The sequence below is a fragment of the Panthera pardus genome, unplaced genomic scaffold (genome assembly GCF_024362965.1).
Source record: "Panthera pardus isolate Hobbes unplaced genomic scaffold, ASM2436296v1 HiC_scaffold_17, whole genome shotgun sequence".
Taxonomy (NCBI): Eukaryota; Metazoa; Chordata; class Mammalia; order Carnivora; family Felidae; genus Panthera; species Panthera pardus.
The window spans coordinates 131,981,302-131,996,745 of record NW_026526732.1 but is presented as its reverse complement, the minus strand read 5'-3'; the positions used below and the strand labels follow the sequence as shown (position 1 = coordinate 131,996,745).

The window sequence follows — 15,444 nt, the reverse complement described above, 5'->3', positions numbered from 1 at the left end:
CAGCTCCTTCCCCCTCCCTGGAGGTGGAGAGAGGAGGTTGGAAGTTCCAACCTTCAATCACCTGGCTGGTTCCTCTGTCAACCGACCCCATCCTCCAAGAATGACCTCAGTGGCCATAAACTCAGGTGCGGTTACAAGGGGCTGATGATGAATAACAAAAGATACTCACTCTTCTCATCCTTGCTACTCAGGAAATTCCAAGGGTTTTAGGAACTCTGTGCCAGGAACCAGGGATAAGACCAAATATATATTTGTTAAAATATCACAATATCACAAATGATCAATGAGGTTTCCCCACTTTGGGGAAGAAGTCAGAATACCTCACCTAGAGGTCAGAGTGGGGAAAAACCTGGGGCTCATTCTAAAGAGAGGGATAGGATTACTTTGTGTGAGACAATAGAAAATTCAGTGGGTCTGTCTCAAGCCAGGTAAAGGTGGGCGGTTTTGTTGACACTGAGTATCTCAGTGTTGATCACTGCTGGGCTAACATATGAATGTTGACATGGGTGTGAATGTCATCCTCAGGCACAAAGGCATGCTTGATGCTGAAGAGTCTCAGCAGCATTTCCGGCCAATGCTGCCCCCAGAAAGCAATGTGGCTGCTGATGACTGGGTGGCCATTATATACTGAAATATTTCAGTGGCAGATTTTCTGAAGCAGGTGCCTTACAAGCATCTGAGGAATATTCACTAAGATACATTAAAGGGATTGAATTGCTAATTGCCTTAATTTATTAAACAGTGTTCTGATACTAGACACTTTACATATATCTTAGTCAATGTTTTCTATTCATAGGGAACAAAAATCCTAAATCTTTGTGGGTACATTGCAATCACCATGTTTTCAACTGGGAGAGTTGTTTTCTCCACCTTGGGGCTGGCCAGTGTGCAAACGGATCTGGAGCCCCAAATAAATAGCATGGCATCATTCTTTTAAGGTATGGGGTCTTAATGTCATGGGACTTTTAACGTGTCAGAACTTGTCATAAAAAAGAGTTTGTACTGCATTTACCAAGTCCACTTATTTGAATAATTTAGCTCATCAACCAAAGGATAAATAAAGTCCATGTTTATTTGTCAATATAATACATATATATGACTGTTATACATCTTTATAAGGCAAAGAAATACAGCTGAATTGAACTATGTTCAGAAATAAAAAATATACATGACAAATTCAGTCACCACATTGTGAATCCATTTTTATTTCTTATCTACACTACTAAACTTCATCGAAAGGACTCACTGACATCTATCGGATGGGACAAATACAAAATACATACAATTCAAGATCGGAACACTCAGGTATTAGATGTTCTCTGCTCTCTTGAATAAGTAGTGGTTGAGTTATAAGCCTTCATGGAAGGTGAAACTACACACATAAAGATCACTTATGGAAAGTACACCTGACTGAAATGTATCTAGGAGACATACATAGACCTTCAAATGTGAGAAACTGTTGACTTCGTGCAAGGCAAGGAAGTTGCCTTCATCTGGAAATTGAGCATCTGATAGTCTGATAGTCCAGCTTCAAGTTTCCTTTAGGACAGCAAGCCATTTGCCTTTTGGGAATATAATTTTCATCCCAAAAAGGCTTCAGGGGAGCATTGTGATGGATAAGAAGATGGACTTTGATTCTAACTGAAGAAAAAGAGAAAGAAGAAAAAAAAAATCAAAACAAAGCAAAAGCAAAATAGGGAGCATCACAGCTATTGAGAAGTGAGCCATGCAGTCTAGACCCATGCTGAACTTGCCAGCGGATAGAGAGCTGAACTGAGTTCACTGGGCATGCCTGCTCAGACCCCTGCTTTGCCCTCTTGCCTCACTTGCACAGATGAACTTTCCAAATGAGGTTCCCTCAGCTGGCCTGTAATCCTAACTAAGCAAGCACATGTAGGCATCCTGACACCATTTGCCTAATGCCTAGGGTGGGGGTACTGGGAGCAGAAGGAAGAATAAAGGAATGAAATAAAGAATAAGACCCTCATTTCCCTAATATCAAATACATATTTTGATTTTAAAACAAGAAAAAAAATTCTACTCTAGTTTCCATAAAAATAGTGAAAATGTAATAATTCATGTATCTTTCAAAACACATTCACATCCAAGTATGCCACAACAATAGCAGCATGCCTATTTACATTTTTGAGGAAAGAAAGCAAAATAATGTCAAGTCAGACAAAAAGTAACTAAAAAACAAACATGAGAATTACCCAATTTTGACTTGGAAATCTTTCCCCAAGGTAGTTCAGGTGAGAATCCATTTCAGATGCTTTTATGTAACAAATTAGGGCATGAGCTCTTTTCTCCCTGATTTTTTGAAATAGCAACAGGTTGTGGGTAAGTGTTGGTGTCTTACAAATTACAAAAGGGGCATGCTGTTTCTTTAATCCTTTGTGAGGTTTGTTTCTCTCTAGGCAGTGGGAAGTGCCACATCAGTGCTTTAATTTCCTCTATTTTCTAAAGCAATGGCTACTGCCTAATGCGAGTGAGTGAAGCCATAACGTCCATTAAGTGGGTGGGGGAGAAGTACAGCCTATCAAATCCTAATGACTTCTTGGAAAAATTGATCACAATAGCCCAAGTCTCGCCAGACTCAGCTTCTCTGGTCCATGCTTGCATCTGGTTTGATTCCTCTGCTGTGCAAAGCCCCCTTTCCCATCAAAGTGGCAATCTACCAAGTTACCAGTGCTTGCTGGAGCAGCCACACATGGGTGTGGAGGGAGGGAACAGGATGAGCAGGAGACCGAAAATCTCCCATTTCACTGTAACTGTAGACTGTAATAATCAACTCTGCGATGCAAACTATCCTCAGCTCTCATATAAAAGGCACCCCGCTGGCACGGGGATACCTCCCCATCCAAATGTGGAAATTCAACTCCAAATTCAAAGGAGATTCGTTTTTAAAGTAGAGTCTCCTTTCTAAACCTCTTTTTTAAAAAAATCACACCCACTGACTGCAGGGTCATTAGTGGATTAATTTGTCAAAGAAATCGTTCCTTCATTTGGCCTAAGCTGCCTGTCCCACGTGTGTTGGGGTCTGGTGAAAGCTTCTCTGCCAGCGTGAGTCAGGATGAGAGTTGGATGCAAAAGATCTCCTGCTCTATCTGGTAGAGATTCCACACCACAGGACAGAAAACGCCCTTCCATGAGGGGTTTCAAATCAGACCCTTGCGTCTTATTTAGCATTTGAGTGAATGCCAGCTCTCTGTGGTCTGAGTATTAATGCATGCACTGACTTGTATTTTTCCAGCCTCAATGAATACCATCAGCTAAAGATAGCACAGTAATATAACACTTCAGTCACAAGGCTTTGTTGTGTTTGTGTGTGTGTGTGTGTGTGTGTGTGTGTACGTGTTTGTTTGTTTTTTTTAAGGAAACCAAATTAACCATTTTAAGCACAGTCACATAACATGAACAGGAGAAAACCAACCTTGGATAAATGCATAGGTCAAAGGAAAAAAGAAATGCATCATAATGTAAGAGCAAAGCTAGAAAGGAGTCAGTTTTATAGCTAGCATGACCACTAAATTGGCATATGGTCCTAACTAAATTACACATTTTCTTCTGTCTCTACTTCCCTTTTACCTTACACATGAGAATAAGAACATTGCACATTTAGTTATTCATGGGCATGCTATAAGCATCCACTAGGTGCATATGAGCAATAATGGAGAAAAGTCAATGCCAATTAAAACTGCCCTCACTAACATGGCCATCAAGTCATTCTTATTTCATGTCACTGCTATTGTGACTACCAGAGCCTAGAATGATTTACAGCTAAAAATAAAGACATTATTATAGCTGATCTCAACACAGGAGTTATTTGGAAATGGGAAATATGAGGAAAACTTAAGAGGCTGAATAGTGAGCTTGATGCTGGATGTGTAATAGGAATTTAGTGTGGCTTTGCGTGGCCTCCTCTTCGTAAAGAAACGACGCACGTTTCACCCTTGAGAGGCCCGATGCCCTTCTGTGCTGTATACGGTCAGGCTCATGTCCATTATTAAATATCTGTAATGAAATGCCACATGAGCTCCGGAGCAAGAAGAAGCTTCCAACTGGAAGTTATTCTCATATCCAAAGAGTGAGCAGCAGTGTTCCCCTCACCGTTGATTTCTGGATGTTCTTTCTTCACAACCACTGAGCCATGTGAGACTCCACGTAGGTGAGATTACCGGTCTTCAGAAATGCTGGAATTTACCCAGAAGCCTGAGTGCTATTTCCCGAGTCATTGCAACACTGGAAGCAAAGCACTGTCCTTCCTTGGCATGCACACGGCCCATGTTTCATTGGTAATGGCAGCATGAGGAAAGTTCTTGTGACTATCAACATTTTTCCAAAGGTTGTAATTCCAAAGACTAACCATAAACAGATACCTCTTGCTCCACCTGTGAAAACTAGAGCATTTCATGCAAGCAAATGTACAATCAGAAGACAGCAGGGAGTGTCTTGTGAAATGCACGTCACGCATTTGAAAGTAGAATCAGCTACTCAGAAGAAACTGATGAACTTGGAGAAAGTTCAGGATATATGGAAGATATAACGTCTGATGCCTCTTGCCTCGGGATTCAAAAACAGTTTGTGTTCCAGAAAGTAAATTATTTATCAGTTGGATTCACCTGATTTCAGACCAAATAAAAATTATAATAGAGTCTGAGAAACTAAATGCTCAAGGGTGCAAAAGACAGAATTTTTTTCTGGCGATATGATGGCCCCCTTTGAAAGGCATAGTTTAAGGACTGGAAGCAGTTTTCTCCCTCTAAATGTATCCTCCAGATTTAAATGTCTCAAATAAATCTCCGGTATGATTGCTCTAATAAGCTGAGAAAGAGCAGAAATAATGTACCCCCTGCCCCAGTGTCTAAAGTCAAAAATTAAAAATTGAAAACTCAAGATGGCAGGGAAGCATCTTTCCCGTTGTGCACTACCATGGGGTCTGGGGAGTTGAGGAAAGGGATGCAGGGCTTGTCTGCACCCCCTGGGACCACAGGACTAGGTGTCCCCCTTAACTGGGTGCTCAGAGTTCAAGTGCAGCGGCTCCACCGCCCCCCCCAGGGCCACCCGTCATCACAGGGGTCAAGGCATCAGAACTGCTGATTTTTCCAAAAATCTTCTCAAAGCAGCAGCAACCGCAGCAGTTTTCCTGCAAAGCAAACAAAATATGACTCTTGTTAATTCAGCAGGGCTTTTAAAATTGTAATTAGTTGGTTGTGCGCCTTAGGAAAACCACACATGATTTTTTTATAATGTATGTGTGCATGTGAGAGAAAAAAAGAAACCCCTTGCAGGATTCCACTGCTTACCCGAGTTGGGTTTTTTTTTTTTCAGTTTATGCAAGATATTTTCGTACTATTTGCAAGATCGAAGGACAAGGCCTCTTTGTTTCATGTGAGGCACAGCCAGCTCCCCAGCTGCTACCACACCATCCATTCTGTCAGCCTGACCCCGCATCAAAGTAAGGCCACAGATTGCGCGTGGGAAAGATTTTCATTTGCTTTATGACCACGTTTGACATAGGCCCGCACAGGGTTTGCTACCCTACATCAAACTCTGAGAAGGTGTCCTAAATTCATGGCTCTGAGAAAGTGTCCTAAATTCATAGTTCACGGGTTGGCAAAAGATGGAACAGAAACACAAAACGAAATGCCACCAGGTTGATTTTTAGAGTATTTCCTCAATGCATCAAAAAACCTCTAACAAATTGCAGGAGATTTATATGCCTCAATCGACATGATGGATCCTGCCTTATTCACAGGGCCTGGAAGTCATTCTTTTTCCACAGGAATAATCTTCAACCACCAGATTTTAAAAATCAATATTATCACAAAGTTGGTTTTACTCACTTGTAAAGCTTGCCAAAAACCCCATCTTATCCTGGCAGGAAATACTATAAAAAATGACTTAAAAAAAATTCTTCTCAAATGAGGCTGCTCTCAGAGTTAATGTCTTAAGCTCACATTTTAATTTGAAAAAAAAAAGAGTAAAAGAAGTAAACTGGGAGGCACCCACATCCCATGGACCTTAAACAATGCTTCCCAGGCCTGCAGTGCAACCAAGTTGAAATTCTGTGGCCCACTGGAGCTGAGGTCCCCAGAGAGGAAGGCAGCCAGCCCAAGGGACCGTCTGGAGGCAGACCTGACCACGCTCAAAGGTCTCATCAAGCAATTCAACAAAGACAGTAGCTAACTGTACCAGTGTCATCAGCTCCAATGTTTTGTCCTCCACATAACTGTCACTGCTTGGGCTGCTACTGGCCTACATTGCCTTGGGTTCAAAGGACCAACGTGGCATGGAAGGATTCTACTGCCTCCCACTACCATTTCCTCCTCTTTCTCTCCCTGCCAGCCCCTGGTGACAGACATGCCTTGCAGTGCAACCTCCAGTCACCCAATGAATTCATTCCTACCAGGCCTCAAAAGTGACTCCAGTGCTTAGGGTGGGAAGGCAGTTTGTGGCAAACCCTTGAGGTTTGTGGTCACCGGAGACAAAATTGCTGGGGGATGGAGGGAGGGAGAGTTCCCCGCAGACTCTGGTGCCCACCACTCACGGGTGAAGGCCAGGCTGTACCTCAGTGAGCCTGACCACCCAGGCCTGGGAGCAGGCAGCGTCCTTCCTTTCTCCACATTATCACAAGGCACATAGCTACCTTCTACTCTTCCAAAAACTTTACCGTCCTTGCTATCTTTGACCCATGATAGTGGCCTTTGTAAGTAGGAAGCACAAGCCTTCCTGCTGATGTTTCATAGATTTCTACATAAGTGGTAGACTGGGAAGGAATGACCCTTACACCAAAGGCTGAGTGCTTTCCTAACTCTGGCCTGGGACTTTTATTATGATGTACTGACTTATTTCTACCCGATCTTATTCTACAAAAGATTTCAAGGCAGCTTGCAAGAATATAGAGTCAAACAGACAAACAAAAACCTCAGGACCAGAGTAAATACAAATGAGAATAAGAGAGTAAGACCAGCAGGCAGCAAGAATGCAGACTCACAAGTCATCAGTCCTACACATTTGTTAAAATTGAGTGGCAACAGTGGCCATGGGCTTACTGCCCCAAGTGAGAGAACTGGCTTGCTGGAGGGTAAATGGCCCCCCAACAAGGACATATATGTTGAGATTTCTAAAAGTTCTCTGTAATAAGTACAAGGCCTTAGGCTTCTCCTTTAGGGCATAAATTAAGCTAGCTTTTGATTCAATCAAAAGTATTCATGTGTAAATCCATCTCCTAATAATTCTGACAAAATTCTAAGCAGGGTACAGGCTGTGTATGAAGTGGTATGGTTCCTCCAGCTCCAAGACTGGGCCAATACCAGGAAGCAGTTCAGGAAAGAAAAACAAGCATGGGCTTTAAATTCAGAGACACTTGAGAAGTCATGCTGTACCATTTACGTGACTTTGGGGGAGTTAGTGTGTGGGTCTCGAGACTGGTTTCCCCATCAGCACAAAAAAGGTATTACTTCTTCTGATCCCAATTGTAAGGACTACCAGAGATGGTTTTGTTCAATTACTGGCACCTACTGAGATAATTATCAAGTACCTACTATGTGCCAGGCCCTGGTATCCAGGCTTTGCATGGATTATCTTGTTGGAGCCACTCAACAAGCATAGGAAGTAAGACTATCCCCAACCCACAAAACAGGAAATTGAGGTTTCTGTGCTAGAAAATGGCAGAGCCAGGCTGCACACACAACAGTCCAAAATTGGGGCCCTCCCCCTCAGCAGAAACACTGCCCTGCTTCCCACATAGTCAGTGCAACACACATTTGGTTTCTTTCTTGCTACTCCCTCTTAAGGCTTGCACAACATCTCTTCAGAAAGACCTGAGACTAACCTTTCAAATGGGCACCTTCCACGGACTATTTGGTCACAAGGTCCTTCGCATTAGAGCAGCAATTCTTCTTCTTCTAGGGAAATCACAAGACATTTGAAGAAGAATTAGAACTTTAGAATTAGAACATATATATATATATATATATAATTTCATTCCTCACTTCTGATATGAGAACACCTGAAGAGTCAATAACTTCCTACTGGTTGAAAATGCTCTTCAAGAGATGTTCTAGAAGCCTAAACTGTTCATGACCCTCCAACAGATGCATTGAACCACCTTCAGGGACCAGCTTGAGCATTCCCCACTTTCCCCTGTCATCACTACCTTTCCTCTCAGAGTCAGAAACAAAGAGCTGAGCACCTAATGACACTTCATTTTTATGTGTGTGTTTGGTCAAAACTCCCTTCCACAAATATTCATGTTGACAAAGCTTGAGGGTCAAGACTGAGACCAGATGAGGACAAAAATGAGTCAGATACAACTTTTGCTTCTTCCAAAAGTTTTCAAGCGTTATTTAAGTGCCACAAGAGAGGTTCAAGAAGACAAAAAAAGCACCTCCAGTTTGGGGGTTGAGAAGAACCATCTTAAAGGAGGTGGCATTTAAAGTAGGTCTCAGGCACTCACTAGGATTCGGGCTGATCTGGAAGCAGTAGCAAAGACAGGATGGAACACCTGATATCAGGGCATGTCAGAGCAGGCTGGACGGTTGGGTGTGTTAGTTTGGTGTGCACGATGGGGAATACTGGAAGAATTTATGGTGTGGGAGGAATATGATCAGAGTTGTCATTAATGAAATAATGATTTGGTGAATTAGAAAAGAGATGGATAGATATGGAATATCAGCTCCTACAGTATTTTATTAGTTCAGCATATTGGAAAAAGGGCAAGAGCTGAGGTTGTAACACTGGGATTGGGAAGGAAAGGTAGAGGCTTATTAGTTCTAGCAGAAAAGAAACAATGCCATATTTGTTCATTTTTCTTTCCTCCAGGCCCAACACATTTATTAAGCCTGCAGTAGATGCTTGATGGGTTCTAATAGATTTGTAATTTGGGAATGCTTTGTTCCACTCAAGCTGAGAGCTGTTTCTGATGGAAGGTGGCTTATGTATGGATGGTTGGCAATGTAAGAGCATAATACAGAAGGCAGAGAGCTACAGGGCTTTAATTCCTAAGGAAAAATCCTTTTTAAATTTACTGACTGATTATAAGCATGTTTAGTGGTTAATAAATTGTAAGTGTTTTAAGCATGAAACAATTAAAAGAGATAAATAAAAGTTTATAAAAGGCTTTTAAAATATAATTTCGATTTGAATAGTAAATAGTTTGGGGTAAGAGTTAAATGTTCAACATAAAGTTACATTCTGATTTTATAAAACATATCAGAACCAAGATTATTCCAAAAATGAATCTTCTGGAAAAATCTAGTCTCAATATTTCTTTGAAAAATAAAATACACTAAGCTTGAATACTGGCTTTCAAGAACACCAAAAATGTACTGTACAGGAAGAGTTCTGGAAATATCATCAGGCCTCCTTTGCCCAGAAGCCCATTATCCAGCAGGATAGTAGAGTAGTGAAGCTCTGCCCAGGTTCCAGAGCCTGCCTGTCTACACTGGGGAGCTAGCTCCATCACTTCCTCCTGGTGAGATCCTGGACAAGTACCCCTGTCTTCGGTTTCCTTACCTATATGAGGATAATAACAACACCTGTTTCAGAGAACTGGTATGTGGATTAAATGAATTATTTTTTGTAAAGCAGTGAGAACAGTGCCTGGCACAGTGCCATATAATTATAACTTTAATGATAACTGACTAGATTTATACAGTGGAATTTGTAATTTTTTTTCAAATCTCCATCGTTCTTGAAATATCAATTTACCTAGGTACCAACAGTTGGATAGAATAACAAAAAGGTGATTTTTGCTGTTGTTATATGGTTTAAAAAATATTTTAAGCACTTTTTAAACTGTATAATGTCATTAATTATCTGTTGTGGTTTCCATATTGTCCTACCACGTCAAAGTGTTATTTGGACACCAATAAGCTTGGATAAAAATACATTGGTGGAAAATTGGCCCAAAATAGGTTGGTAACCCTAATAAGCAGTTTATGTAGTCTGGGTGAGGTACCAACTAGGTAAAAAGTCTATTTTTACTTGACATCAGTACCAATTATCAAGGAAAGGTATATTCAGACACAAATAAAACTCAGTACTGATGCTGAATTTAGAAGTAAAGTTAATTTCAATAAAAACTGGATGTGGAAAAAATGAGTACCTGAAGCATAGTCATTCCAAGGTTTGTTGGTCACTGAAAAAGCTCCATTCCAAAACCCTGAGAAGTAGGGAGGATGGGGTACAGAGATGGAGGAAATGAAAGTGTATCAAACGCATATGACTCCAGGGCATGACGGCAGCCATCTTAACCATGCTCATGTCAGACCTTCCCTGACAAGGCCCGAAGGCACACATTGCTTCTTGCCTCTCCCTACATCTTGGCCAGGTAAACATCCTAAATGTTTAGTTGAGTTACTTAAATGTTACACTTTTGCTTCTGTGTTGTTTGTATAATCCACAGGGATGTGGGTGGAGAAAGTCTGGAGGAGGCTGTTGTAGTAATTCAGATGAGGGGTGTCATGGGCCAGGATAACAAACGGGATGAACAAGGTTAGACAGATTCTAGAAGTAATTAGGGAAAATAATGTACGGAACTTGGATATAAATCAAATATGAGATGGGAGGATTGAGGGACAGGAAGGAAACAACAAAAACGCCCTCGGGTTTGGTTTAGGTCATTCAATGGGGGGCCATTCTGGGAGAATGGTGGAGGAAGAGGTGAGATGGAAAAGATGAGATCAGTTTAGGACGGAGGAGATCCAAGTGGAAATGTCAAGTGGATATATGCATCTGAAGCTTAGGGAAGGAATCTGTGCCAAAGGGACAGATGAGTTCTTGGACATAAATAGGAATTAAGGCAATAAGTAGATTAGGAATCTTATTGTACAAAGTTATCACAGAGTGTGGGCTCAATTATTGTCAACAAGTACTTAGGAAAAAAGGGAAAAAAGAGACAAACCTGGAAACGGATTCTTAACTATAGAGATCCAACTGAGGGTTGCTGGAAAGGAGATGGGTAGGGGGAAGGGTTAAATGAATGATGGGAATTAAGGAGAGCACTTGAGATGAGCACTGGCTGTTATATGTAAGTGATGAATCACTAAACTCTACTCCTGAAACTAATATTCCACTATATGTTAACTAACTGGAATTTAAATAGAAACTTGAGGAGAAAAAAGATTAAAAACAACAACGACAACACACCAGTACTTAGGTCATCTTCATTCAGTCTTTGGTAAGAGTCTCCTTCACATAGATTTACATTGCTCTCTGGATCAACCTGAGTAGAACAGTTTTTTGGTTCCCAGAGCATACTGAACCAGGTAAACACAAAAGTTAAAAATCTGAGTTCTGAATTAAGGAGGACTATTTATCCTGAATATACACTAACATATATTTTCCAAAACATTATTTGTTTATATATTCTAGACTATGTATATAAGTATGTGTGCATAGTACAGTGATGTAATTTATTTTATAATAAGTATAATGATTGAATAATAAACACATTAGTTATGCTGAAAGTAATACTCTCCTAAACATCATATTTGACAAAACACAAACTGCTTAATAAAAGCATTTTAAGCAATTCAACACTAACCCAAGATTTGAAGGCTGTGAGAAATGGAATGAGACAGAAACCCATATAAGGCTGGGATGCTTCTAGCCTCTGATTATCCAAAGATTGAGGTCAGTTAGAAAATGAGAGGAAAAGCAACAAACCTTGGTTACCTGTGAAATGAGTCTGGAGTGGAGCTTGTGGTCTGACAGCCAGGGGTGCTTGAGAGCCTCACTTGCACTTATTCTCCAACTAAAGGGAGATTCAGAAGGCTGTTAGCAGAGATATACCAAATGAGTCCTGAATCTGCCATTCAACCTCAGCTCTGGCCATTCCCTTTGGGAGACCAGATGGCCACATGTCAAATTCACAGGCAATTCTACTTTTTCTGGAACTATCATTGATGATTGTAGGTTACCATCAAACCAGTCAGGGTAACAACAGTGGTAAGACAAGTGAGACAAATCATTCAAAATTCTTGTTATTAATTGAACATCTACTTTCAAATACAAGTAACCATTTTTCATGCCATGTTTGAGCTTCATGGATTGAATTTCTATCAGTCAATGGAAGAATAAATGTATACATACTACTGCCAGAGCAAAATGCTACAATGATTCTTGATAATTGCAAGAGCAATTTATATATTAAAACTTTTGAATAATATGTAGCACTAATTTTTGAATTAAGACATTTTAAAGACTTAAATAGATAGAGAGTTAATATAAGTACTGAGACAGAGTACATTAGATACCTTTACAAAGAAACTATATCCTTTTGAGACAGCAAACATTTATACAGCTTAAAAAATAACATGAGAAAGAATTATAGAGATTATATTCTAATTCTAAATTTGGTAAACTTGTCTTGTGTGCTAATTGTTATCACATTAAACTAAATAGCCTTTCAACAAAAAAACTACAAGTGAGTGTAACAGTCTGGAGTCTACTTCTGAAATTGTATCAAGAAAATAATTTCAAGCAGTCATGGAGCTTCAGTTTGTAGATTGCTTCAATAAAATTGTTTCATCAGATAACAAATATTTAAGTATAAGATTTGAAGAGATGATAAATCTTTACCATGAAGGAAAGTTTAATAACTTGGTGAGAGTGTCACCATTGGCAGGACCCGAAGCAGGCAAATGTAATGTTTCTTAAAACTCTTGACCTCTACCAACCTCAGAGGGAAGTGCTATTTTGTTGAATATTATACATTTTCAGTATTGGACCCCCAGAAGCATTCCAATAGCTGATAGTGCCCAAAAAATTATTATTTCTGCACTGTAATGTCAAACTTGTTAAAGTTGACTATTAAAAAGTTAACAATAACACAGTACTAATAATTAAATTCTTAATACATTTCAAGTTTATTTTTGTACATGGAAATGTATTCTATGAGAGTCGTATCAGGTGTTGGCCTTAGTTTCATCCAATAATAATCAGCCAGTTGTCATTCTGCCCAAATGTGCAATTGTCCCTCCCATGGTATTAATGTGACCCTCAGACTGAAGGAGGGGGCAGGACATGGTGCTGGAGGCCAAAAAGCCTTGCTCTGACTCTGCACTGCACTAGCTGTGTGATTGCTTCACTGCTCTCAGCCTCAATTTCCTCATTTAATCCAGAGGATTAAATCAGTAACACATAAAAATATATCTGTAAAATAGATTCTTAGTAAATGTGGATCTTAGCCACCAAAAACTTGACAGAGTTGACACCTTCTATCTGTTCAGTGCCTGGTGTTCAGTCATCTACAAATAATAATAGTAACAACAGCTTTGTGCCTTTCCATTAAAGATAAAACCAATGTATTTTCATTACCCCTGTCCTCATACTGACACCACCAGCCTGGCTAAGTTCTCCTTATCCTTTAGGACTCAGTCCTGACCCTTTTCAATATACTCTAACTTTGCATTAACTGCATTGGGTTATATCTTTTTTAAAAACACCTATCTCTTAGATCGTGTGTTACCTAAAGGCAGGGACTGGACTTTATACATCTGTTCTCAATGCCCCAGACACATTTCCGGGCGGATTATACATAAAATGCCTCCTTTGTGTCAGGCACTTCCCCAGACCCAATGTCCATGATACTTCTTTAATCCCCTCTCCCCAAATACACCCTCCTATCTGTTCATGGTCATGTTTATTAATAACTTAAAAGCAGTAGAGATAATAAAACAAGGAAACAAGTATTGTTGGCTTTGAAAATCTTAAATACTATTTACTAGTATATATTTTCGATACAAAACCATCTGGGGGCACCTGAGTGGCTCAGTCAGTTAAACATCTCACTCATGATTTTGGCTCAGGTCATGATCTCATCATTTGCGAGTTCAAGCCCCACATCGGGCTCAATGCTGACAGTGCAGAGCCTGATTGGGATTCTCTCTCTCTCTCTCTCTCTCTCTCTCTCTCTCTCTGCCCCTGCTGTGCTCTTTCTCTCTCCCTCTTTCAAAATAAATAAAATAAGCTTAAAAAATCTGTAAGAGTGTTTTTGACTAGTTAATCACAATGTCCTTCCCCAACCATAATTCTAAAATGCCAGCACCTATATTTCAACATCACTCTTCTTCATCCTCTGAATTTTGAATTAATGTGGTTTGAACATGACAGAAAATATGAGGCCATGTTATATATCACAGTTAAATGTACAGCCTTAGGGGAAGGTTGACATGACTATCAGTTCTGCCAATTACTGGCCATATGATCTTAGGAAAACTACTTAGAGTCTTATCCATAAAACTGTAATGACAATTCCAGCATCTTGGAGATGGATGGATGTTAAAAAACATGTCTGGGGCACCTGGGTGGCTCAGTTAGTCAAGCATCCGACCCTTGATTTTGGCTCAGGTCATGATCTCACAGACATGGGATCAAGCCCTTTCTTGGGCTTTGCACTGACAGTAAAGAGCCTGACTGGGATTCTCTCTCTCTTCTCTCTCTCTGCCCTTTCCCCATGTTCTCTCTCTCTCTCTCTCTCTCTCTCTCTCTCTCTCTCTCTCAAAATAAATAAATAAATAAACTTTTTTTTAAAAAAAGGCATGTCTATACAGCACTTGGCCCAGTCTGGCCCACAGTAGGTTCTCAAATGAAATGATAGTTAGGTGTTCACCTACACAGAGCCAGATACATGCTTTGTAGATGTGAAAGGGGTTATGGAAATAACTTATTCCAAACCCTTCATTTTGAGGCCTAGCAAGAGCCCCTAATTGCTACAGCCTCACTGAAAAAGGCAGAAGGAGGGAAGTTTTTGTAGCCCCTTTCAAGCCTCAGGACCAAACCAGTCCCAGACCTCAGTAAATGAGATTAAGAGCATCAAATTCCTTCCATTTACAACTTTGCACAGGCATCAGAGATGTCACTAAGGGAATTCAGGGATTATCTCACTTGAATTGTGGTGGCATGTGCTTCCCTATTATCCCTCCTTCTTCCAGAGCCCGGAACAAACTTGGATTACCTCTTCTCCTTAATCAGAAGCTTGGAGATAAACTCTCTGGCTTCCTCTGAGATGTCCTGAAATTCTTCATCCTGTAAGTCCCACCTGCAGGCCAGGATGTTGTTCAGGGTCTCAGCATCATTGTCACCCAGGAAGGGGGACAATCCACTCAGTCTGTAAGACACAGGATCCAGAGTGGGCATTGTTTAAATAGCTTCAAATCCTTTACAGATAGTTGCTTTTTTGGGCTCTGTCATTTAAAACTGAGAGAAGGCAAATAACCTGATAATTAAACATAATTCTATAATGTATTTTTGCAATCAAGAAAATGCTTACTCCCCCCACCCCAGCTCCTAATTCAACACCTGCAGCAATGGAGTCAGCAGCTACACTGAAATATGAATCTCTAAGGACAGCACAACTTCCTTTTTAAAGCATTTACAGCTGCTAAAATCTGCCACACACTCAGAGGGCAAACACCAGAGCGTCACCCCCGAGGA

At 40.4% G+C, this 15,444-nt stretch overlaps 1 protein-coding gene across 3 annotated transcripts in view; it reads right to left on the bottom strand.

Moving 5' to 3' along the window:
• Positions 1 to 1,054: 1,054 nt before the first annotated feature.
• Positions 1,055 to 15,444, bottom strand: part of MYLK4 (myosin light chain kinase family member 4) — an 86,284-nt gene continuing 71,894 nt past the window's right edge. For all 3 annotated transcript variants that reach the window (XM_019419911.2, XM_053904945.1, XM_053904944.1), the window contains 4 exons: positions 14,966 to 15,118; positions 11,683 to 11,761; positions 7,838 to 7,910; positions 1,055 to 5,146 (listed from right to left, as the gene is read on the bottom strand). In XM_019419911.2, coding sequence (XP_019275456.1) covers positions 7,863 to 7,910; positions 11,683 to 11,761; positions 14,966 to 15,118 — 280 coding nt within the window. In that variant the 3' untranslated portion in view covers positions 1,055 to 5,146; positions 7,838 to 7,862. The remainder of the gene's footprint in view (positions 5,147 to 7,837; positions 7,911 to 11,682; positions 11,762 to 14,965; positions 15,119 to 15,444) is intronic.